This window comes from Stylophora pistillata, chromosome 11, assembly GCF_964205215.1.
Source record: "Stylophora pistillata chromosome 11, jaStyPist1.2, whole genome shotgun sequence".
Lineage (NCBI taxonomy): Eukaryota > Metazoa > Cnidaria > Anthozoa > Scleractinia > Pocilloporidae > Stylophora > Stylophora pistillata.
Genome location: NC_142529.1, coordinates 6,744,426 through 6,770,659, shown reverse-complemented (window position 1 = coordinate 6,770,659; position 26,234 = coordinate 6,744,426). Strand labels below are relative to the sequence as shown.

General features: G+C 37.1%; 3 protein-coding genes across 4 annotated transcripts in view; 1 reads left to right on the top strand and 2 right to left on the bottom strand.

Moving 5' to 3' along the window:
• Positions 1 to 26,234, top strand: part of LOC111347091 (uncharacterized) — a 325,446-nt gene that overhangs the window by 85,780 nt on the left and 213,432 nt on the right. The gene's annotated exons all lie outside the window — the stretch shown is intronic.
• Positions 1 to 26,234, bottom strand: part of LOC111319259 (receptor-type tyrosine-protein phosphatase F) — a 94,785-nt gene that overhangs the window by 65,929 nt on the left and 2,622 nt on the right. Inside the window, exons 2-8 of one of the 2 annotated variants that reach the window (XM_088737356.1) lie at positions 25,229 to 25,542; positions 24,881 to 25,025; positions 20,994 to 21,307; positions 18,877 to 19,024; positions 17,810 to 18,115; positions 17,088 to 17,389; positions 16,692 to 16,836 (exon numbers count right to left, since the gene is read on the bottom strand). In XM_088737356.1, the coding sequence (XP_088593482.1) occupies positions 16,692 to 16,836; positions 17,088 to 17,389; positions 17,810 to 18,115; positions 18,877 to 19,024; positions 20,994 to 21,307; positions 24,881 to 25,025; positions 25,229 to 25,542 (1,674 nt within the window). Of the gene's footprint in view, positions 1 to 3,500; positions 3,804 to 5,593; positions 5,897 to 7,317; positions 7,621 to 8,031; positions 8,335 to 10,651; positions 10,955 to 12,807; positions 13,114 to 14,364; positions 14,488 to 16,691; positions 16,837 to 17,087; positions 17,390 to 17,809; positions 18,116 to 18,876; positions 19,025 to 20,993; positions 21,308 to 24,880; positions 25,026 to 25,228; positions 25,543 to 26,234 lie in introns of those variants that run through there. The other variant, XM_088737359.1, reaches the window with a different exon arrangement.
• LOC148719827 (uncharacterized) lies at positions 681 to 2,912 on the bottom strand. The gene is made up of 2 exons (XM_088737501.1): positions 2,878 to 2,912; positions 681 to 2,222 (listed from the first exon to the last, which is right to left on the bottom strand). Exons 1-2 carry the CDS (start codon positions 2,888 to 2,890, stop codon positions 1,858 to 1,860), a joined length of 378 nt encoding a protein of 125 aa, XP_088593627.1. The 5' UTR covers positions 2,891 to 2,912; the 3' UTR covers positions 681 to 1,857.

The window sequence follows — 26,234 nt, the reverse complement described above, 5'->3', positions numbered from 1 at the left end:
TTCGACATTAGATAAATTATTCTATATTCATCTCTATTCCATTCTAATTTATGTCATAATCTTCAAACTTGCTTCGATACGACAAAAGAGTTACTATGCATTAATCATACCGAACAAAAGAGTTTAACTCGTGTTCATCTACTACAGCTTACCATGCAGAGATTGGTAGTACTGTAGCTAAGACAACAGGAAGTTTAGGTCAGGCTTTAATCCTCGGCTAAATATAAAGTTAACAGCAGGAGCAAACTGCACTATTTGGCTACAGGAATCCTGCAATGTCTTAAAATGTTATCCTTCGAGGGTATTTACAGAACAAATTCAATTTTTTTTGTCGATAAACAGCTCAAGTTAAAGAGTCTTCCGCGTGGCAGGTTTCCCACAGTGGTGCCGATTGCGTTAAGCGCGTATGCAAAGTCCCATAATTAAGAAAATAGGATACCTAATCAAACGTAAAAAACTAGGTATGAAGAACATGACGGGATGACAATACTTCCGAATTCGCGACGATGTTTTGTTCCAAGCTACGTTGCGGGCACAACGCAAGACAAGTATATGTGTGGTAAATGTTTAACTGAGTAACTGAAGCTCTGCGACAAGCCTGGCTAAAACTGTACATCGAATAAAGGCAGGTTTGTCTTTTTCTGGTTAAAAGAAAAAGATGGTCTACCGCGATCAGACACTTATTTTCGTGAAAACATTTTATTCTACTGTCTACAACTATTCCGCTGCTTCTTTACATTTAGAACCTATTTAGATGTTATTGCCTTGCAACAATATTTCCCAGCATTTTCACCTATCTAAAAATAATATGTAATCTAAAAAATATCTTGATTGAAAATACTCGATCATCTTCCCTTCTCTTATCTGCAAACACCCAGCAACAATATTCTGTAACCTAGCTTTTTTCAGTTTCTTTAAAGAGAGCAAAGCAATATATTGCTTTTACAGCTCAAAAGAATTTTTTGTGCATAAAAATAAACTGAAAACACTGCCAACGTCCAATAAACGATTAAAAAAATAGAACTTTTAGTCTTTAAAAGGTAATTTATGATTGAAAGAGACATCACCTTTTTAAGCTTTGTTGTTGTTTACATCTAATGGTTATTATTTTTCTGTTGGCTCAGAATACACCTTAATTCGAATTCATATATTCGTGCTGTAACACTGACTCTAACGGTATATATAGATTAACTCACATTTGATAAGATGGGCTCGTCAAGCCAAGTTGACGAAGTTATGTGTGATTGTCTTTTAAGTGGTTTCGTTTAGTTTGGGAACCTCACCCATAGTTATAAATTTAGTTTAACCCTCATCCGAGGGTTATAACTAAAGGTTAAAATCGAGCTGTATATTTTTTAACACATCAAAAGCAAGAGATATAAGTACACAGATACAAGTAAAATATAAGGTTTAAGAAATGAATTTTGAATGAAAGAGGAAAACAGTTAAAACGAATTCATTTCTTTGCCAAATTACTCATCGCTTCTTTTAGCCAGACTAGAGCAAGAAGTGTGTCACGAACCGAAGTACTGTTTGGATGTTTCCGTGCGTCTGTTCCGTTTTTGATCACAGATGACTTTAAAATGCAGTCAGGAAAAAACAGTGGCACGCGAAGTGCAGCAGAGTGTGGCACTGACGTTCTTACCGCATTTTGACGTCTTCTGTGACTTATTACAAAACAGACACACGGCAGCAAGGAATCCAATTGCTTTAGACAATAAAGAAGCAAGATGTGACGTCATCTATGCGTCTCCTCTCCAACAGATTACATAGACAGAATGAGTAAATAGTTAAGTTTATGACATAAAACAGGATGGATAATCTAAACAAAACTGATACAAAATAAGTTTTGGATTATCATATTTCCTCATACACTTCTTCATTTTGTTTCCCGCCATTTTCCTTCTGAAACACAGTATTGTAATATCCGGGGTTCTCAGGTATTTCCTGTAACGACTGATACTCAGAAGGAACACGAGATTCCTGGTTCGAGGGCCTGGGTCTGAGTTCCATATATGTGTTTGGGTCTGAAGCTTGTTCGTTACTTGACTGTTGATCAGGTGAAGATTTGACGCCATCAAAGTCAATTTCTTCTTTGCTCTGTATCCTTTTAGAAGGAACAGCTCGTCTTCGCTGCCATATCAGCCCACAAATTATAAGGAGCAACACGAACACAATACAAGACAATGCGATGACACTGGCAAAGAAGATGCTTTGTGTATCTGGTAAAAGAAAAAAAACCACTTTCGAACCAGTTGTACGTCAAACAGTTTCATATAAACTCTTGTTCTTAGGCCATCGTAGCTTGATTAAGAAAATAAGACAAACAGCCGTGATGAACATTGTATTCCAATGCATTTTATATAGAACTTGACGTTTCGTATGCTAGTCAACACACATTTTCAAAATTGAACCGTTACAATTGTTGAAAGCTATATATAGTGAATGTAAGAGGTCTGGAACCTAGACTGAGACAAAAAAGAATTTGCAGCAGTACATGTCTAGACTCATGAGAAGTACTGGCTAAAATAACAAAAACTTCTCACCACTAACATTGACATTAAGGGAAGGCTTTAGCTCATGAATGAACAAAGTCTCTTTAATTTTACAATGAAATTCAGTTTTTCCCGACGCTAAAATGTCAAAATGATCCCATTTAATGACCACTGGTCACAACTTTAAATCGGATCATTTTGACATTTTAGCGTCGAAAAAACTGACTTTTATTGTAAAAGTAAAGAGACTATGTTCATTCAAGAGCTAAAGCCTTCATGAAAGATAACATTCCACTGCAACATCAAGTTATACATGTAGTCGCTGTAACAGGATCTGCCGCTCGCGAGCGGATCTGGCTGCTCATCAGAGAGTCTGCCTCACCTAGCATAAACATTCAACTTTGTCTTCTGTTCGACTCTTCCCATAAGTCAATTCAAACAACTGTGGGATAACAAGTAATGTAATTGACGAATTCCCCTTCCATATTACTTATTGTTACCTATTCGGTAGACACTGCAGGTTTTAACAACATATGCTACCTGTACATAGGCAGCTTTGACCGTTTTCAAAAACGATTTTCAATATAAGAAATCTGATTGCCATATTTAACACGGACAGACTTCAAGTTAATAGCTAAATTAAACGTATATCCCTTATTTGAAACTTTAACAGTGCCACCACCCCCAATTAAACGTTGTCCCACCCGAGCCATCATGAAACAGGACATTTTAATGGACAAAATATTCTGATAATACCATGCATGTACAGACATGGGTTCATTTCTATAAAATTCAGGCAACCATATACACCTACCATAAAATTTTGTCCTGGAAGCTAGATTGAGTTAGGATCTATCAAATCAGAGATAGGACAAACAAACCCATAGGCAAAGTTTCATAAATTCTGTTTTGCCTCTTCTTTAGGCCTGAATAACATGTATAGAGACATGTCTAGCAACCAAAAGTTTTTTGTTTCATAAAAATAGTTAAATCCCTATTTCTTACCAGCCTCCTTTGTTTTCTCAAAAATAGCTGTACTATTTGCTCCATTCCCAACAGAAGTGAATGCCAATATTTGAAATTCATATTCCGTGAACTTATCAAGCCCAGTCACCTCTTTAGTGCGAGTTGCCTGATTGTTAATGGACTGCATGCTTGCTGGCCCTGAAATGCCTCTCCTTTTGTAGAACAATTTATATCCTGTTATGACTCCATTTCTGGAGTCTTCTGGTGGTAACTGCCAGGATGCTGTTATACTAGTGGAAGTACTTGCAGTCAAAGTGAAACCACCAGGGGGCTGTGAAGGAACTGCAAATTTAGAAGTCGCATTTTAGAAATTATAAGAATCATAATGATAAACAAAATCATTATGGTCATCATTATCTCCTTACATTATCAATGATAAAGTTATACATAAGTTTCCCACTTTTTAATGGTATTTATAATCTTTTTCCAAATACTTTTTAAATAAATTGCCTCTTTTTACATAGTCTACTTAGTTAAACTCTGTTATATAGTCAAAATCAAGAAGCACGTTGCTTGTGCTTCTTGATTTAAGCGCCGCGTTTGACACTGTTGACCATCGCTTTCTCTTGCATCGCCTTCAATCTGAATTTGGAATTTAAGGTTCTGCACTTAACTGGTTTGAGTCGTACCTCTCTAACAGAACCCAGGGTATCTCTATAGACGGAGTCCTATCGAATATCTTTAATCTTGAATTTGGAGTTCCACAAGGCAGCTGTCTCGGGCCGTTATTATTTTCTCTTTACGCCAGCAAGCTTTTTAGGATCATCGAAACACATCTTCCTAATCCCCAATGTTATGCAGATGTCACACAACTGTACATCGCATATCCACCAGGAAATGGCATGGAGAAATTGACTGCCTTAACTGCCATGGAATCATGTATCGCTGACATTAGTCAGTGGATGCAAACGGACAAGTTAAAACTGAATGCGGATAAGACAGAATGTCTTTTGATTGGAACGCGACAACAACTTCAGAAAGTCAGTAACAACAGCATCTTATCGGTTGGCGACTCCAAAATTGCTCCATCATTCGAAGTTCGAAACTTAGGAATCTGGTTTGATTCGAAGATGATTATGCTTAGTCATATTAACAGAACTTGCTCATCCGCATTTTATCATCTTTACAACATACGAAGAATTAGGAAATAACTAAGTCGTTCAGTTACCAAAACATTAGTTCACGCTTTTACAACCAGTAGTTAAGATTATTGTAACAGTCTACTATATGGCCTTCCGAATTCACATATCATGAAACTCCAACGGATACAGAATGCCGCAGCTCGGTTGGTCACTGGATCACCAAAATACTGCCATGTTACGCCATGACTTTTCCGCCTTCATTGGCTCCCGATTAGTTACCGTATAAAGTTTAAGATTCTCCTTTTGACATTTAACTGTTTATATGGTCTAGCCCCTAACTATTTGACTAATTTAATTAGCATTAAAAAGCGATCTAGGTACTCTCTTAGGTGAAACGAGTATATCAAACGAAATACCCAGCACCAGGACCCGTCCAACCCTTGGTGATCGTGCCTTCCAATCAGCTGCACCTCATCTTTGGAATGCATTACCTTCGACAATTCGCAACATAAAGACATTGGACACTTTCAAGACTGCTATCAAAACTCATTTTTTTAATCTAGCTTTCAAATAGATTTTTATTTTTACTCATGTTTCTTATTCACTTAGCTAGGCTATTGTTCTCTTTGAGTGCACAGACTCGCAGGTTCCAATAGGTTCTTATATCTTAGTTACTTTTGCCATAATTTTATCTTACGATATTGTGAAGCGCGACTGAATATATTCAGATAGAGGTCGGCGCTATATAAATGTAAATTATTATTATCGTTATTAAAATACTTATTTTTTCAATTAGCTAATTTACTGAGAGCATCCGCTAAAATGGTCTTAAGAATCATACTGGGAATCTGTTGATATTTCATATCTCATGTAGATGCATACATCTATAAATTTGCATTTTTCATTTCATTTGGGAAAAAGGTACATGTATTTGGCCTTTTATTAAAAGCCATGACACTTTTAGAAGATAAAACAAAGAGCAGTCCTCACCATCTTCGCTTGTTCTCTTAACAACCACAGAACTGTTTGGTCCATCCCCAACAGAAGTAAAGGCCAACACTTGAAATTCATATTCTGTGTACTTATTAAGACCACTGACATTTTTGTTTAAACTTGAGTTACCGTTGATAGAAAGGATGGTTCCTGACCCTGACGAGTCTTTCCTTTTGTAAAACACTTTAAATCCTTTAATAATTTCATTTCTGGAGTCTACTGGTGGTAGTTGCCATGATGCCGTAACAGTGGTAGAAGAAGTTGCAATGACAGAGAAGTTAGCTGGAGGTCGCGAAGTAGCTGCAATTGGATAATAGTGTATTTAAGTTTACTTATTTAGCTGCTAGAATATCTGAAAGCTTAATACCATACCTAAACTTGCCACATGAATGTTATCGCTGTTGTGTCTTGAAAAAGTAACTAGTTGATCCCTAAACTATCTTGTTGTTACCTCTCTCGTGTAATTTGCGAAACAAAACGAAATCAAAATCTGTAATTTTCAAAACAGAAATCTACATATAAAATCTTCAACATGCTTGAAATTCAAGAAAAAAAAAGAGTTTGGGTCTCTTCCATTTTCCCAGCCACCCCGACAATTTATCCAGAAACATGCTGCGCCATTTTGCAGGTGTATTTTCGGTCAGGAAAGTGCCTTGTCTCGCATTCGAAGAGACAAGGCACTTTCAACATACATTGCTTACTCCTTTTATGCCCTACAGCTATAGCGCCAGTCATTATTTCAAATACCATTTGTTGTTTATTGCTTGATGGCGCAACTCTTCTTTCCCGTAGACGATATATTAATTTAGTCACAAACATAGTGAGCATTTCGCAAAGAACACCACGCAGATTTTTCATTTCTTACTTTCGCTTGGACGTTTTTATTCAGGAAGATATCCATTGGTGCCTCCTTGAGAGAGTGGCACATTCAGTCGCAGAGATGTCTGAGTTGTAATTGAAATGACCAAGTATGAAGGCTCAATCAAGGCACATTTATAATTAATGATACTGGTAAAGGTAATAACAGATTTCTAACAGACGAGATCGGAGCTTGCTCTCATAATTTTGGTGCACTCATTCTTTATCATCAAATTTCTTTAACTTTTTCTTTGGTTTGACTCTTCCTATAAGTCAATTTAAACATCTGTGGGATAACAAGTAATTTCATTTAAGGCTCTCCCATCTATATTACTTATTCTTACCTGTTCAATAGGACATAAAATACAACACTGTATGGTTTAACCACCCATGCTGCATGTGCATAGGCAGCTTTGACTGTTTTGAACAAGATTTTAATGGTGAGACCTCTTTTTGCTATATTTAACATGGACAGACTTCAATTTGAAAGCTAAACTTAATGTATTTCCCTTACTTGTAACTTCAACAGTGTCACCAGCCCACTTAAACGTTTTCCCTCTTGAGCCATCATAAAATAGGACATTTTAATGGACAAAAACTGTTAGAATAATACCAGGCGTGTACGGGGAAAGGTTTATTTCCATAAAACTCAGGCAACCATATACACCTGCCATAATATTATGTGTTGGAAGCTAGATTGAGTTAATATCTATTAAATAAGAGATAGGACAAACAAACCCATAGACAAAGTTTCATAAATTCTGTTTGGCCTCTTCTTTAGGCCTCAAAAACATCCTATAGAGACATGTCTAGCATCCAAAAGTTTTTCGTTTCATAAAGATAGTTAAATCCCTATTTCTTACCAGCCTCCTTTGTTTTCTCAAAAATAGCTGTACTATCTGGTCCATCCCCAACAGAAGTGAAAGCCAATATTTGAAATTCATATTCCGTGAACTTATCAAGCCCAGTCACCTCTTTAGTGCGAGTTGCCTGATTGTTAATGGACTGCATGCTTGATGGCCCTGAAATGCCTCTCCTTTTGTAGAACAATTTATATCCTGTTATAACTCCATTTCTGGAGTCTTCTGGTGGTAACTGCCAGGATGCTGTTATACTAGTGGAAGTACTTGTAGTCAAAGTGAGGCCACCAGGGGGCTCTGAAGGAACTGCAATTGAGAAGTCGCATAATGAATAGAAATTATCACAATCCTAACGATCGTTATCTCCTTACATTATCAATGATAAACTTATAGATAAGTTTTCCACTTTCAAATGGTATTTATAATCTTTTTCCAAATACTTTTTCAATAAATTGCCTCTTTCTACATAGTTTACTCAGCTGGATTCTGTTATATATTAAATATGCTTCTTTTTATCAATGACCTAATTTACTGAGAGCATTCGTTAAAATAGTCTTAAGGATCATATTGAGAATCTGATGATATTTCATATCTCATGTACATGCATACATCTACAAATTTGCATTTTTCGTTTCATTTGGGAAAAACATACATGTATTTGGCCTTTTATGAAAAGCCATAACACGTTTAGAAGATGAAACAAAGAGCTGTCCTCACCATCTTCGCTTGTTCTCATAACAACCACAGAACTGTTTGGTCCATCACCAACAGAAGTACAGGCCAACACTTGAAATTCATATTCTTTGTACTTATTAAGACCAGTGACATTTTTGTCTAAAGTTGAGTTACTGTTGATAGGAAGGATGGTTCCTGACACTGAGGAGTCTTTCCTTTTGTAAAACACTTTAAATCCTTTTATAATTCCATTTCTGGAGTCTGCGAGTGGTAGTTGCCATGATGCCGTAACAATGGTAGAAGAAGTTGCAGTGACATAGAAGTTCGATGGAGGTCGCGAAGGAGCTGCAATTGGATAATAGCGTATTTAAGTTTAATTAGCTGCTAGAATATCTGAAAGCTTAATGTCATACCTAAACTTGCCACATGAATATTATCGCTGTTGTGTCTTGAAAAAGTCATTATAATTACTTAGATACAATGAATATATGAAGTTCATATATTTTGAACTGCGGTATTAGATACGTATGAGGCAAGATCCTCACAGTAGAGGGCGCTATTTATGCAATAGGGAAAATCAGACCTGAAAAAAATCAGGTCTGTACGGGATTCGAACCACTGACCTCTGCGATACTAGTGCAGTACTCTACCAATTATGTTAACAAGCCAACTGGGAGCAGGCCGTTAAGTTGATTCGTAATAAACCCGTGATGATAAATCAGATACAATGAATATATGAGGTTCATATATTTTGACCTGCGGTATTAGATACGTATGATGCACGATCCTCGCAGTAGAGAGCGCTATTTATGCAATAGCGAAAATCAGACCTGGAAAGAAAAATCAGGGCTGCACTAGTATCGCAGAGGTCAGTGGTTCGAATCCCGTGCAGGCCTGGTTTTTTTTCAGGTCTGATTCTCGCTATTGCATAAATAGCGCTCTCTACTGGGAGGATCGTGCATCCTACGTATATAATTACTTAATTACTTAATTATTTGAAAAAGTAATTAGTTGATTTCTAAACTGTCTTGTTGTTTAGCTTTCTCGTGTAATTTGCGAAACGGAACTAAATCAAAATCTGAAATTTGCGGAATAGAAATCTACAAATAATATCATTCTTCAACATGCTTGAAACTCAAGAAAAACAAAGAGTTTGGGTCTGTTCCATTTTCCCAGCCCCCCTGACAATTTACCTGGAAACATGCTGCGCCATTTTGCACGTGTATTTTTGGTCAGGAAAGTGCCTTGTCTCGCATTCGAATAATTCATCTACAACGTAGATTACTTACTCCTTTTATGCACTACAGCTATAGCGCCAGTTATTATTTTAAATAAAATTGGCTCTTTATGGCTTGATGGCTCAACTCTTCCTTCACGTAGACGATGCATTAATTTATTCACGAACATAGTGAGGACTTCGCGAAGAACACCACGCAGATTTTACACTTCTCACTTTCGCTGGGAAGTTTTCATTCAGGAAGATATCCATTCATGCCTCCTGGAGAGAGTGTCACATTCAGTCGTAGAGATGTCTGAGTTGTAAATGAAATGACCCAATATCGAGACTTAATCAAGGCACATTTATTAATGATAACGGTAAATACGTATGATGCACGATCCTCACAGTAGAGGGCGCTATTTATGCAATAGCGAAAATCAGACCTGAAAAAAATCAGGCCTCTACGGGATTCGAACCACTGACCTCTGCGATACTAGTGCAGCGCTCTACCGATTGAGCTAACAAGCCAACTGGGAGCAGGCCGTTGAGTTGATTTGCAATAAACCCGTGATGATAAATCAGATACGATGAATATATGGAGTTCATATTTTTTGAACTGCGGTTATAGATACGTATGATGCACGATCCTCGCAGTAGAGAGCGCTATTTATGCAATGGCGAAAATCAGACCAGAAAAAATAAAAGAAAAAGTCAGGCCTGTACGGGATTCGAACCACTGACCTCTGCGAAACTAGTGCAGCGCTCTACCAATTGAGCTAACATGTCAGTGGTACGATTTCCGTACAGGCCTGATTTTTTTCATGTTAGCTCAAATGGTAGAGCGCTCCACTAGTATCGCAGAGGTCAGTGGTTCGAATCCCGTACAGGCCTGATTTTTTTCAGGTCTGATTTTCGCTATTACATAAATAGCGGTCTCCACTACAAGGATCGTGCATCGTACGTATCTATAACCGCAGTTCAAAATATATAAACTTCATATATTCATCGTATCTAATACCGGCAAAGGTTATAACAGATTTCCAACAGACGAGATCGGAGCTTGCTCTCATAATTTTGGTGCACTTATTCTTTATCATCAAATTTCTTTAACTTTGACTTTTGTTTGACTCTTCCTATAAGTCAATTCAAACAACTGTGAGATAACAAGTAATTTCATCAAAGAGTCTCCTCTCTATATTACTTATTCTTACCTAGTCGGTAAGACATAAAAACACAACACTGTATGTTTTAACAACGTATGCTACATGTACATAGGCAGCTTTGACTGTTTTCCAAAAATATTGATGATATTTCATATGTCATGTACATGCATACATGTATACATTTGCATTTTTCTTCTCACTTGGGAAAAATATACATGTGTTTAGCCTTTTATTAAAAGCCATGACACTTTTAGAAAATAAAACAAAGAGCTGTCCTCACTATCTTCGCTTGTTCTCTCAACAACCACAGAGCTGTTTGGTCCATCCCCAACAGAAGTAAAGGCCAACACTTTCAATTCATATTCTGTGTACTTCTTAAGACCCGTGACATTTCTGTTATAAGTTGATCCACCGTTGATAGGAAGGATGCTTCCTGACCCTGAAGAGTCTTTCCTTTTGTAAAACACTTTAAACCCTTTAATAATTCCATTTCTTGAGTCTACTGGTGGTAGTTGCCATGATGCCGTAATGGTGGTAGAAGAAGTTGCATTGACATAGAAGTTAGAAGGAGGTCGCGAAGGAGCTGCAATTGGATAATAGTGTGTTTAAGTTTATTAGCTGCTGGGATGTCTGAAAACGTCTTTTCACACCTAAACTTGCCACATGAATATTATCGCTGTTGTGTCTTAAAAAGTAATCAGTTGATTCCTAAACTATCTTTTTGTTTAGTTTTCTCGTGCAATGTGCGAAACGAAACGAAGTGAAAATCTGTAACTCACGACATAGTAATCTATAAATAAAATCGTCAAAATGCTTGAAACTCAAGAAAATCAAACAGTTTGGGTCTGTTCTATTTTCCCACCCATCGCAATAATTTATCTAGAAACATGCTAGGCCATTTTGCACGTGTATTTTAGGTCAGAAAAGTGCCTCGTCTCGTATTTGAATAATTCATCGACAACGTACATTGCTTACTCCTTTAGGCAAGAGTACCATATAACCTCATACATTAATTATGCATTCAGTCTTTGTTCAATTAAAACAATAGCGGTAACATTTTTTCTTTATGGCTTGATGGCGCAACTCTTCTTTCACGTAGACGATGCATATATCTTATTAACCAAGCGCGAGCGCCGTACTGGGAGAATATCGGCCCAAGGTCTTGACAGTACGGACCGAGCGCAGCGAGGTCCGTGCTAAAAAGACCGATGGCCGATATTCTTCCAGTACGGTCCCGAGCAAGCTGGGTTAATAAGAAATTTATTATACGACTGAAGTTCAAAGGGACACAAGTGCGGTATCATTCGGGACCATTCGGGACAGTGCCCGGTCCAATACTGAGAGAATATTGACCGGCAATAGAGCATTTTAATTTGTTGATTCTAGTTATTGGCCCTGTGACTGCCCGAGACGTGTAATAAATTAATTTATTCACTAATAATATACATGAAAAAATTTCTCAGTTCTGATTGGTTAACATGAATGCAGTTTTCAGTTAGTTCAGTGCAAAAGAGAGTTAATTCAGTGCAGAAGAGAGATAATTCGATGCAAAGAAAGAAACAAACCAAACATTCTGATTGGTCAGAATGATTGGTCAATATCAATGTCAAAGTTAATGTCAAGGTCAATGTCACTTGCAGGGTTTGAACAAATTATTTTTTCACGTGATGCGCGCGCTTTTCAACTGCGTAGTTATGAGAAGCTACCTCGTATTTTTTCATGTATATTATTAATAGATAATCACTACGGGCTCATGCAATTTTGTCAGTCTTTAAAAAAATTTACTCGTGCTTATTTATTCCAAATTGCACTCAAAATCATGTGATTACCTATATAAACATAGTGGAGATTTCGAAAAGAACAGCAGGCAGATTTTTATCTCTACCTTTCGCTAGTTGGTTTTTTTTTTGTCGTTTTTTCATGATTCGGTGGGCTGCATATGCAATCTTAACTTGTGGTGCACTGACCGATTGAATCCTCTCGCCTGAGGAGTTCCCCACAGAGACTCTTGTTTCGCAAATTACAGATTTCCATTTCGCGATTTACAAATTTCTATTTTCACAAATTATAGATTTCTCTTTCGAAAATCATTAATAGATTGTCAATTCCCCCATTAACGATTTCAATTTATTTCAAACATCATTAACAGATTTCCATTTTGCAAATTGCAGATTTCTACTTCGCCAATTATTAAGAGATTTCTATCTCGCAAATTTCAGATTTTCATTTCATAATATTTTGTTTCTTTTCGTGTTGCAAATTACGGTAAGCCTTTCTCATCACATGTTTGGTATCTCATTAGCAAGTAACGCTTAATGAAGGTGGAAAAATTCATAAAATATGGCTCCACACGTTTTTTCTTAAATATTTATAGAGCGCTAATTCCCAATGGTTCAAAAGCGCACGTTTTTTCATTATCCCTGGATTGTCACATACCATCCTCCATCGTCCTTTCCACTTCAACAAAACTTTTTGGTCCATCACCATCAGATGTGTAGGCCAACACTTGAAACTCATATCCTGCGTACTCTTTGAGACCAGTCACAAGTCTGCTTAATGTCGATCCACCGGTAATATTGAAGAAGGAAAAACATCCCGCGAAGTCCTTCTCTCTGTAAAAAAGTTTAAACCCTGTAATGTTTCTTCCATGTCTGGCAAAGATTGGTGGTAGCTGCCAGGAAGCTGTAATGCTGGAAGAGGAGCTTGCCATCAACTTGAAGGCAGTAGGAGGTTGTGATGGAACTGAAATGTTAATAACAACACTTCTGTGTTTTAATTCTTTGTTGGTTGTTGATGTGAAAGTAAATTAATCATCCTTGTGAACTTAGAAAACATTAGATGTTCCCAAGGGCAGTGTGGAGGATCATCACTAGTGGAGACTGTGTATATTCATTAGATATACATTATTTATATCCTAAGCGTGAAGACACGCTCTACGGACAGTTGGGCAAACGATTGTGTTGCAATAGCAACCTACTAGGTTCCAGAATCTTCAATGCACTTGGAATACAACAATCACATCACACACTGGATTATATGGAGCACGAATAAAAAATAATGTTAGTAAAACATTACTTAATTTAGCAAACATAGAAGCTGAAGGATCTCAGCAGAGTGGATGAGATGAGGCTCAAAGATATGTGATATGCTGTTGGCCCAGAGCGGATAAACTTTGCACTTGCAAATTCTTGTAGAGTGTTTTTTTTTAATGGTATTTCTATCTGCATTTCCAGTGAAGACCTATAGTTTGTGATGCAAAATGTGAGATTATTGCATCAAAACTTTCTCAATTAGATATGCTGCATCATTAACAACTGTAATTATTAGCTCTTACAAATACTGCGACTTTGAGCTTGCAAATAGCGAAAGGATTGAACCATGCACCATTGAGTATTGTATGAGTCACGGCAAAAAAAGTAGCGTGCACCGTACGGAAAACAAAAGTTGAATTGAAAACGATTACTCTGACCATGCATCAAGGCATGAACAAGTACCAAGAAAGTTACAAATGAGCAACAATATTCCGCCATCTCCTTGGAGAAACCTGGAGATTCCTCACCAGGAAAATTCACTTTCATGGAGGTATCTTCTAATAGTTAACACAGGTATCTTCTAACAGTTAACACTATTTGTGTTTAAACCATTGGATCACGATTTAGCACTTTTAAGTCCTTCATTCTTAATGTAATTTATAATTGCTGAGCGTTTTTTTTTTTTACTTCTCCCAATAAAACCATAGATTATTGAACTCTTTATTGAGAACTTTGGAAATAAGAGCTCCTCATTGCTCATAGATTTTAGGATGATAAAACTCTCCACAGTTTGAATTCCTCTTACATGCAGCAGTTTGTAGTTCACTTGAAAGAGGATTGATGCTGTCTGTTAATGACCGGAACCGCTTATTTGTGTCTCTCCTTTTGATTGAAAAAAATGACGGTTTGTTTTTAGGTGCTAGATTTATTAAATAAAAAAATAACCTTCGCATACACCAACCTTTTCAACACCGGTTTCATTATAGGCGACAAAATTTGTACCATCCAATGATAAGTAAATCTTGTACTTAGTTGTCCATTCATTGGTTCCTTTACTTCCTTGAGTAGCCACAGCACAGATAACATACTCAAACAAAAGGTCAATTTGTAAGTAGTCTTTAGGATCATTTCTAGCTGAGGGTCCCCAACCCCTTCCATTTGCATTCAGGCGACCATCACGAGGCTCATAACTACCATCATAGAACGCTGTGAAGCTGTTGTTTGGAATTTTACCATTAAAGGCCAGACCAATAGCCTCCATTTCACAAGCTGCAATATAAATTTAAAATCAGCCTTCACATTGTTTCTCAAATATTTCAAATAATCAATGGGATAACTTCTACAGGATCTGTGAGTATACAAACTACACATGTTACCGTGAGTCACTTGGTGTTTTTGACGAGAACAGAAACAGTTGTTTGTATTGTTTCAGCCATTTAGCGATTCAAATTGCACACTTGATAAGAACACATTGTTAAAATATACGTAATACGTAAAAACATTCTTTACTTTGTAAAAGCACGTTGAAGTTAAGTGGCAGCATAGGTTAATGTGGATCTGCTAAATAATCCTAAGTTACAAATAATTTCAAGAAGTAAGTACACAAATAAGTCAGAAGTAAGGGATAATAGTCACATCTGTAACATAGATACTCTCTGTAGGATGTAACTAATCATATACTTTAAAAGTAATTAAATTATCCTTGTTCTTGTGTTTCACTGTGGAGCTGCATCCAAAAGATATTACATTAAGAGTTTTTGAGATTCAAGCTTTTCTTCCCTTTTCAAGGTTTTGTCTTAACCTTTTCAAGGTTTTCTTCCAAACATGCAAAAGAAGGTGCAGATTTGGGCTTCGCACGTAAACTATTCCATCTCATGCTGGCTCTATAAGTAAAAGAAGTGTTTAGTCCCTTTCAGGAAAGGGGCATTGGGGTTTGGTAGAGACCGCAAAACCGTAGAAGAAGTCGTCCAAACTGCAAAACCTCAAAAATAAAAGATCAAAACCGAAAATCACATGTAAAAGCGATGAAATTTCACATTCAAGTTATAAAAACCCTAATCGATTCGATACAGTAGTGACAAGTGGAGCATACCGAGGTTTAGCGGCTACGCGCGATCAGTGGAGGCGCATAATTTCCATTCTGATCAAAGAGAAACCGGAACCCAATGGGAAAAACCGAAAACCACATTAGATACCAAATCCGCAAATCCGTTAGCATTCTTGACGAAAACCAAAAACAATTTATGCTAAACGACAGAAAATCCGCAAACCGCAACAAACCTGAAAACCGAAGTTTTTTAGCGCACAACCAAAAAACCGATCTAAAAATAGCCAGAACCGTAAAACTAAAAGTCCCAATGCCCCCTATTTCAGGAGGAATAAGTTGGATTGGACATGAAGTTGTCCCTTACTGTAAACTATTTTTCTCAGGCTAAGTGAAGAGATTTTATACTTAGCGGTGCTAAATGGAACAAGCTTGATAAGCAATACAGATCAACCTCTTCTTGCAGAGATAAGATAAGGAGTGCAATTTAAAATTAGTTAAAACTTCTAGCTTTGGAATAGAGGGCTTAAATTAAGAATTAGCCGAGAAGCTAGGTTATCTGAGCTCGAAATACCGTAGTTGGTTGGAACAGCCCCCTAGAGAAATGCAATAAGTTACAACCAGTAGGTTTAAAACCTTTGCTCAAAGTTTGATTGATTACCCTAGACGGCCCTAAAATAAAAATGGCAGATCAACGGAGGCCAGTGGCCTCCATTCCTCCGAGCTTTAAGATAATAATTTTTATAGAAATCATGCTAACTAACTTCGACAATCGATCAAATAACTTCTAGAAGATCTGCTAAACAAGTCTCAACTCAACTTATTTGGTATTTTTACCCAATAATTCTAAAGTTCAATAATTTCCACCTTACTTAAAAAAAAAATTACAATTCATTTATAAATCAAAATTTGAAGGTACCAACAATAAATTCACATTCATGAGCCATTTCCTAGCAACCATTCTCATCTGATGTGGGTTCTGTTTCATGTGTGAATTGATTGACAATTTATTCAACACTGAGGATGACAACAACAGTCTTTGATGAGTGCAGAAACAGTAGTTTGTACGATTATAGCAGCTAATCTACAACACAAGCAGGTATCATGAAAGAAAAACAGCTTGTGGGTTTCAAACACCTGTTTAAAGATTAAAGGAGTATCTTAGATTACCTACAACATAAAACTAATAACAATATGATAAAAGAAAACATGCGAAAATGAGTATAATTAAGTTTCAAACTCACTTGGCTTTTGTTCCACTCCAAACACCTCTGTTCTCATGCACACCCCACCCTGGTGTATTTGCGGCAGAAATCGCAGATATCTTGTTAACACTCCATAAACAACCTGCTTCACTTCTGAGTTCCTGTCGTTATTTCCTCTCAGAAACTTGAAACAAACAAATAGTCACAAGTCATCATCAATAACTAATTTTGCAACTTAAGAAAGTGGCAGGGATTAAAATATCACCAGTGTAACTAGCAGCCATAATGGTTATTAATAAGCTCAAAAAATTCTTATTTAGGACTTCCATCTTTGTGGGATATTCTACAATGTCCGACCTTATAGCCCATGTTATAGTCATAACTGTACAATGTAATTTTTTTGAGCAGCTGTCTCACATTGTATTTCCTATATACCTTGACTTGTCCACCTTCCTTGTAGTCTATCCAAGATGTCCCATTTGTGGATATTTGTAGTGTGTAGTTCTTCACCCACTGATCTTCTTGAGAATTCCCTTGAGTGGACACAGCACAAATGATATGAAGTGTCTGCAGATCAATCTGTAGATATGGGCTAGTGTCATTTGTTTCTACACACCATGATGCTCCTAATGTATAGTTTAGTCTACCATTCGCAGTTGATGTGCTGGAAGAAGAAGCAGTTATCCTACTGTCTTGAATGTTTCCACCTTCCATTCCAAGATCATACTGAACACAATCTAAACAATTAAAAAAAAAGTGGTTTGAAACTTTACACTGACAAGGAAACAGACCCATGGGCTGGAATGGGGGCTCATGGCTGTTTTCCAAAGAATTTGCAGCTATGTAAGCCGTAATTCATTCGGAGGCCCTTACAGTGCCTGACTGGACACTTTCATTATTTTTCGGACTACAGCCATGAAGAAATTAGTGTTTTACGTTAACCCCACAGAGAAGCCTCTAAAACTTGCCTCGCTCTTATGTGTGGCTTCATAGCCCAGTTATGGGAGGCACGGTTTTGAATCCTGTCGAAGCCTCATTTTTTTTCTTAAATTTTAAACGAGGTCTTTTCTTTGTTTAATTTCATCCGCAGGTCCAATGAAATTTCTTCCATTCAATTGTGATAGTTTTTTTCGCTTTCACCTTCATCCAGCACCTACCATCTCCCTGTGTTCTCTCCACCTCAACAGGGCTCTTTGGTCCATCACCATCGGAAGTATATGCCAGGACTTGAAATTCATATTCTGTGTACTTTTTGAGCCCAGTCACAAGTCTGCTGAATGTTGATCCACTGGTAATATTTAAGAAGGAAAAACACCCTGCAAAGCACTTCTCTCTGTAAAACAGTTTAAACCCTGTAATGTCTCTTCCATGCCTGGCAAAGATTGGTGGTAACTGCCAGGAAGCTTTAATGCTGGTAGAAGAGCTTGCAGTCAAATTGAAGGCAGCAGGAGGTTGTGATGGCACTGAAATGTTAAACAACAACAGTGTGTTTTAAATCTCTGTTGTTTATTGATGTGAAAGTAAATGAATCATCCTTGTGAACTTAGAAAGTATTAGATGTTCACCATAGCGATGTGGGGTATCAACACTAGAGGGGACAGTGTATACATATGTATTAGAGATATCATTATTTATATCCTAAGCGTGACGATGTGCTCTACAGGTAGTTGGGTAAACGATTGTGTTGCAATGGCAACCTACTAGCTTCCAGAATCTTCAATGTACTTGCAATGCAACAATCCCATCACACACTGAATTATATCAAGCATGAAAAAAAGAATGATGCAAGTAAAAATTTATTTAATTAGCAATGGTAAGTAATTCTAGACATGGTGGGCTCTTGAATTATTTCAAAAATATTCTCATCTTACCAAGGCTCAATCTATACATATGCGTTATTGACCAAGCGTGAGGTCAGGATAACTGGATTTTGGCTGAGTTCTTTTTTGCACTTTTATCAACCGGAACGAAGTAGAGGTCTTTAAAAGTGCAGAAAAGAACGAGGAAGAAGGAGGTATGTTCTCTCAACTCTGTTGGAAGATCGATCCAATATTTTGCAGAAGCATATTTGAACGAAGACTGTCCCATTGCCGATGACATGGTTCTCCCTAAATCTAATAAGATAGTATCCCTCAGAGATTTTTTGTGTACTTATTTTTGCTTAACAAAACAATTATTTAATGGATCTGGACAATTTATTCTATAGTCAGTTTTGAATAAATACCTTTAGTTAGAAGTACTCCATAAACTTCCACTCTTAGAACCTTCCAATTGTGATATGCTGTTGGCCAAAAGCGGATAATCTTTGCACTTGCGAATTCCTGTAGACTGTTTTTTTTTATGGTATCTCTATCCGTGTTTCCAGGAAAGTCCTATAGTTTGTGGTGCAAAATGTGAGATTATTGCATCAAAATTTTCTCAATTAGATATGCTGCATCATTAACACCTGTAATTATCAGCTTATACAAATACTGAGACTTTGAGCCTGCAAATAGCCAAAGGCCGGGAATGAGCCATGGACCATTGAGTATTGTATGAGTTCATGTCTCTCGTGTAATCATTTTGAGTTGAAAATGCTAACTCTGACCACGCATCGACGCATTCTGCATAAAAAAGTACCAAAAAAGTTACAAGTGAGAAACAGTTTTCTACCGACTTCTAGGAGAAACCTATAGACACGTCATGAAGAATTTTCACTTGCATCAAGGTATCTTATAACACTGTTTGTGTTTATCCCATTCAATCACGATTTAGCATTTTTAAGAACAAGTCTCCTTAACAATCAAACATCTTGAGAAATTAAAATTTTCAACCCTTCAAATTTTGCATGCACTTAGGCACTCAGTGGGAATGCGCAAAAATACTCCTTTTAAAGGTTGCAGCACTCTTGTTGCCATGGTAAGCGGTATTATTACATGTCAGCGGTAGTAATACATGTAAACCCAGTTGCAACAATTGCAATATTGTACGACACGCGTGAAAACCGTCATTTTGAACAACTCAGTATCACCGAAGTACAATAAATGAAACAGGGATTTCATCACGATCAAATTCCAAGAATAACGAAAATGTCCCTTTCTCGTCTTCTTTGGAGCGACCGATGGAAACTTCATGGAGAAATACAGCGTTAAGCCTTCGTGATAACGTACACATTCATGACAAATGTCCGGTGAAGGGATAGTTTTGTGTAGATTAGCCGACTTTAACATGTTTCAAATGGCATACAAGTATATCAGTGTATCTTCAGAGGATCTCGGATTGCTCAAATTCCCATGAAAGAAGGTGCAGCACTCGGAATCTGGATGATATGCACACGATTTGAGGTATATGTTTGTAGTTACGTCGCGTAGCCCTCCATGAGGGCCGATTAATTTTTTTAAATGATGACAACTAGAGGCGACATTTCTCTTCGGGATATTGCTCATAAGATAGCATTCTTTCCAAGCCTTGCACGCTTCATTTGTCTGAGACGTTTGTAGTTGAGAACATTAGTTATGTAAACATCGCCAAATTATGCAACATCTGAATTGTGAGCTTCGTTCGCAAATTTTCCCTATGAAAAGTAGAGGTCGGCCTGCAAAGATTTTTAAATACTTAAAAAGTGGAATATTATAACCAACTAGGTGGGTAGTTTCACTTCCAGAATTGGTGTTCTTTCGGAGAAATTCAGATAAACGTTTTCCCTGTTTTACCCTACATCAAAAACGACCGAAAGTGTACCAAGATAAATAATCTATTGGTGTGTTTACATTCACTCCCGGGAAAAATCGAATACAGTAAAGTGAAGACAAATAATGTCATTATATGTAGTAGAAATATCAATTTGTAATGTTGTATTTAGCTTGAAACAGAGAAATAAACATTTTACTCTTTTTTGAGATTTTTTGTATGAAAATGAGACACCAGGCCTAAAACAGGCAGCCGTTGTCACAAAGACAACAAGACTGCATGCAAAATTTGAAGGGTGTTGAAAATTTTCATTTCCGAAGATGTTCGATTCTTAAAGACTTGTTCATAAGTCCTTCATTCTTAATGTAATTTATAATTGCTGAGCGTTTTTTTTTTTTACTTCTCCCAATAAAACCATAGATTATTGAACTCCTTGTTGAGAACTCTGGAAATAAGAGGTCCTAATTGCTCATAGATTTTAGGATGATAAAACTCTCCACAGTTTGAATTCCTCTTACATGCAGCAGTTTGTAGTTCACTTGAAAGAGGATTGATGCTGTCTGTTAATGACCGGAACCGCTTATTTGTGTCTCTCCTTTTGATTAAAAAAAATGACGGTTTGTTTTTAGGTGCTAGATTTTTTTAATAAAAATAACATTCGCATACACCAACCTTTTCAACACCGGTTTCATTATAGGCGACAAAATTTGTACCATCCAATGATAAGTAAATCTTGTACTTAGTTGTCCATTCATTGGTTCCTTTACTTCCTTGAGTAGCCACAGCACAGATAACATACTCAAACAAAAGGTCAATTTGTAAGTAGTCTTTAGGATCATTTCTAACTGAGGGTCCCCAACCCCTTCCATTTGCATTCAGGCGACCATCACGAGGCTCATATCTACCATCATAGAACGTTGTAGCTGTGAAGCTGTTGTTTGGAATCTTACCATTAAAGGCAAGACCAATAGCCTCCATTTCACAAGCTGCAATATAAATTTAAAATCAGCCTTCACATTGTTTCTCAAATATTTCAAATAATCGATGGGATAAGTTTTACAAGATCTCTGAGTATACGAACTACACATGTTGCCGTAAGCGACCTGGTGTTTTTGACAAGAACAGAAACAGTTGTTTGCATTGATTTAGCCATTTATCGATTTGCAAATGTTATAAGCAAACATTGTTAAAATATAAGTACTACGTTCAAACATTGTTTACTTTGTAAAGCAGGTTAAAAGTTAAGTGAATAAAAGCTGATAGTTTCTAAAGAAACTGTTTGGGGCTGCGTCGGTGGGGGTAACGAAATAATTTGGATATATCGACAAAGTTGTAATGGTAAATTGGCCACCGTAACGATTACAAAAGCTGACGTTTCGAGCGTTAGCCCTTCGTCGGAGCGAATAGCGGAATTGTGGGTTGTGTGTGCTTTTAAGAGCAGAAAATGGAGCTACGTTATTGGTGGGAACATGGCAACGACAAAAACACGAATGAATTTGTGGAATGAAAAAGTCTAAATCCCAGTCTTAATCCCAGTCTAATCCCAGTCTAAATCCCAGTCTTAATCCCAGTCTAATCCCAGTCTAAATCCCAGTCTAAATCTCAGTCGGCAGTCTAAATCCCACAGAGATCAACGAACGCTTTTCATTCCACTAACTTTGTTGATATATCCAAATTAAAAGTTAAGTGGCAGCATAAGCTAAAGTGGACCTGCTAAACAATCCTAAATAATTACAAATCATACCAAGGAATAAGCACATAAGTCAGAAGGAAGGGATAATAATTACTGATCCCCCTGAAATTCTATTGTTCCCTCTCTGCATTACCTCAACGATTGTAGTCTTTAAGATGACAAAACAACTGTATGAGGAAAACGGAGGCGGTCCTTTTTGTTAGCAGGGAAATTATCAGGTGTAATATAATTAAACGCGCTAAATAAGCATGCTGCAATATCAAAAATATTGCAGTATGCAGGCTGCAATATTAAAAATATTGTAGTGTGCAGGTTACAATTATTAAAAATATTGCTTCCTCCAGTCCTCAAAGACTTTCAAAACCCCCGCCCATTTCCGGCGGCTGGCGTCTGAAACCCAACTTTTGTCAAATTTCTCGCATTCTGAAGCTATAATTGGCGTTCTAAATCTTTGCTCTATTTAAAAAAAGAAAATGGAAACGCCACCTTTAGAAGTCGATAAAGAATTAAAGCACGGACAGAAATGTCCAAACGTTACACTACATTATCTTCGATTTCTGCTGAAATATCTGCCTTCGTAGAGCTCTGTGTAATAAATAACCCTTCGTCTTCCGACGAATCCATCCTCTTTCTAAACCCAGGTTGGCACTGAGTAAAGTGACTGAGTTCTCTGGCTTATAAAGTATGCAAATTAGCAGTGTTACACGTCTTGCACGAATTAATTCCATCATTAGAACTGTTTTGAACAACTATAACAACGAGCTACAGTAACAACCCTCGACACAATTAAAATCTAAGATATATTCATCACAACAAAGAACAATAGCAATGAGTATCACAATTATCACACATAAGTGCGACTAAAATCGAAGATCCAACGCCTACGGCCTCAGCTGGCTGCAATATTTCTCATAATGCCATATGCCTCCGTAATTACCCATTAAATAATCACATATGTAACATAGATACTCTCAGTAAAATATAACTAATCATATAGTTTAAAAGGAATGAAATTATCATTGTTCATGTTTTTCACTGTGGAGGTACATCCAAAAGATATTCCATCAAGAGTTTTTGAGATTCTAGCAAGGTTTGCTTGGAAACATGTAAAAAACGGTGCAGATTTGGTCTTTACATGTAAACTATTCTATCTCATGCTGTCGCTATAAGTAAAAGAAGTGTTTAGTCCCTTTCAGCAGGGGGGCATTGGGCTTTGGTAGAGACTGCAAAACCGTAGAAAAAGTCACCAAAACTGCAAGACCACAAGAATGTGGTCAAAACCGAAAGTCACATGTAAAACCGATAAAACTTCACATTCAAGTTATCAAAACCCTAATTGATTCGATGCAGTAGTGACAAGTGGAGCATAACAAGGTTTCACGGCTATTCGAGATCAATGGAAGCCCATAATTACCACTCTGATGAAAGAGAAACTGGAACCCAAATAAGAAAAACCGAAAACCACATCAGATATCAAATCCATAAATCCGTTGTTATTCTTGACGAAAACAAAAAAAAAGTATGCAAAACAACAGAAAATCCAGAAGCCACAATAAAACCGGTAAACCGAAGTTCTTTAATGCAAAAACCGAAAAATCGCTCGAATAATAGCCAAAACCGCAAAACTAAAACTCCCAATGTCCCCTGTTTCATGAAGAATAAGTTGGATCAGATATGAAGTTGTCCCTTACTGTAAATTATTTGTCTCTTGCTTGGTGAAGAGATTTTTATGCTTCGTGGTCCTAAGTTGTAACAAGCTTGATAAGCAATACATGCCACCCTCTTCTTGTAGAGATAGGATAAGGAGTACCATTTAACTTTAGTTAAAACTTGACGCTTTGGAATAGAGGGGCTTACATTATGAATTAGCCGAGCAGCTAGGATATGTGAGCTCGAGATCCTGTAGTGAGTTGGAACAGCCTCGTAGAGAAAAGCAACAATTAAGCTATAACCAGTAGGTTTAAAACCCTCGTTGAAAGTTTCATGGAGCACGCTAGACTGCCTAACATAAAAATAACAGATCAACGGAGGCCAATGGCCTTCATTTCACAAGCTTCAAGATAGTAATTTAAAACCATCTTCCACAGTTTTACAATTTTACATGCAAAATAATTCCTACAATCGATCGAATAACTTTTATCAGATCTCACAAGTTTCGCCTCAACTTATTTGGTATTTTTACGCAACAATTATAGAGCCAATAATTTCTACCTCGTTTCAAAAGCATTACAATTGATTTGTAAATAAAAATTAAAAGTTACCAACAATAAATTCACATTCATAAGACTTTTCCCATCAACTATTCTCCTTTGATGTGATAATTTGGATATATCAACAAAGTTGAAATGGTTAATTGGCCACTGTAACGATTACAAAAGCTGACGTTTCGAGCGTTAGCCCTTCGTCGGAGCGTTAGCCCTTCGCTCCGACGAAGGGCTAACGCTCGAAACGTCGGCTTTTGTAATCGTTACGGTGGCCAATTTACCATTTCAACTTTTTTGATATATCCAAATTATTTTGTTACTCCCACCGACGCAGCCCCAAACAGTTTCTTTCGAAACTATCAGCCTTTATCCTTTGATGTGAGTTTTGTTTCATGTGTAAATCGATTGATATTTACTAATTAACACTGAGCATGAGAATAACAGGTTATCCTGGGTGGCTTGGTGTCTTTGATGAATGCAGAAACAGTAGTTTGTGCAATTTTATCCACTAATCTAAAACACAAGCATCTATCATGAAAGAAAAACAGCTAGTGGGTTTCAAAAACCCGTTTAAAGATTAAAAGAGTATCTTAAATTACCTACAACATAAAACTAAAGCAATACGACAATGGTAACCATGCAAAAATGAGTTTCAAACTCACTTGGGTTTTGTTCCACTCCAAACACTTCTGTTCTCATACACACCCCACCCTGGTGTTTTTGTGGCAGGAATCGCAGATATCTTGTTAACACTCCATAAACAACATGCTTCACTTCTGAGTTCCGGTCCTCATTTCCCCTCAGAAACTTGAAAAAAACACATCAATAACTAACTTTTCAACTAGACCAAGTAGCCATAATGATTATTAATAAGACCAAAAATTCTTCTTGAGGACTTCCATCTCTGTGGGATATTCTACAATGCCAGACCTTATAGCCCATGTTATAGTCGTAACTGTACACTGAAGTTTTTTTGAGCAGTTAAGTCTCATACTACATTTCGTATATACCTTTACTTGTCCATCCTCCTTGAAGTCTGTCCAAGTTGTCCCATTTGTGGATATTTGTAGTCTATAGCTCTTCACCCACTGATCTGCTTGAGAATTCCCTTGAGTGGACACAGCACAGATGATATGAGGTGTATGTAGATCAATTTGTAGATATGGGTTAAGATCACTTGTTCCTGCACACCATGACGATCCTGATGTGTAGTTCAGTCGACCATTCTTGGCCGGTGTGTTGATACTTTGGTTCGAAGAAGCAGTTATGTCACTATCTGGAATTGTCCCACTTCCCACTCCAAGATCTAAATCAACACAGGCTCCTAAAAAAACAAAAATTTACGTGACATTTCGTTACAACATATTCATAACAATTATTGTAACAGGGATAATTGGTTAGATGTCAGAGGCACGTGGATGCCTTAAATCTCTCTATAAATTACCTTAGAGACAAAGGTCCGTGTCACAGATAGTTAACAACTATTTACCCAAGTGGTAGTGGCTAGTGGTGGACAAAAAAGTACATTAACTCATTTATACTGCAACGATGACAATATTTTTGGGTCAAGTCGCCTGGAGGTGAATAGCAAAGGATAGTCGGAGTTTGAGTATCCAATCAGTGACTGCCTTCAGCTCTGTCCACCATTTAGTATATACTAATAACGTATAGTGTTGGTCAGCCTTCTATAGGAGGCAATACGCACACAAAATCTTACGCGCTTGAAATATCATTTGTTTACAAGCCAAGCCTAAAAATAAAACGAAAAAAAGGCTGAATCGTTCAGTGCGGCCATGTTGTTGCTGCTTATCTTTTTCCTGTTTCACATTGTATCACCGTGGCATATTTTGCACGTTGTCATGACCTAATTTAATAAAATGACATAGTAGTAGAATGATAAATAATAATTAATCCCCACACCTCATTAAGCTTACAGTTCCTTCGTGACAAAAAACAAAAAAACAACAAAAAAGAACTATGGCAAAAAGTGATCGAACGTATCTTTGACCCTAGCTC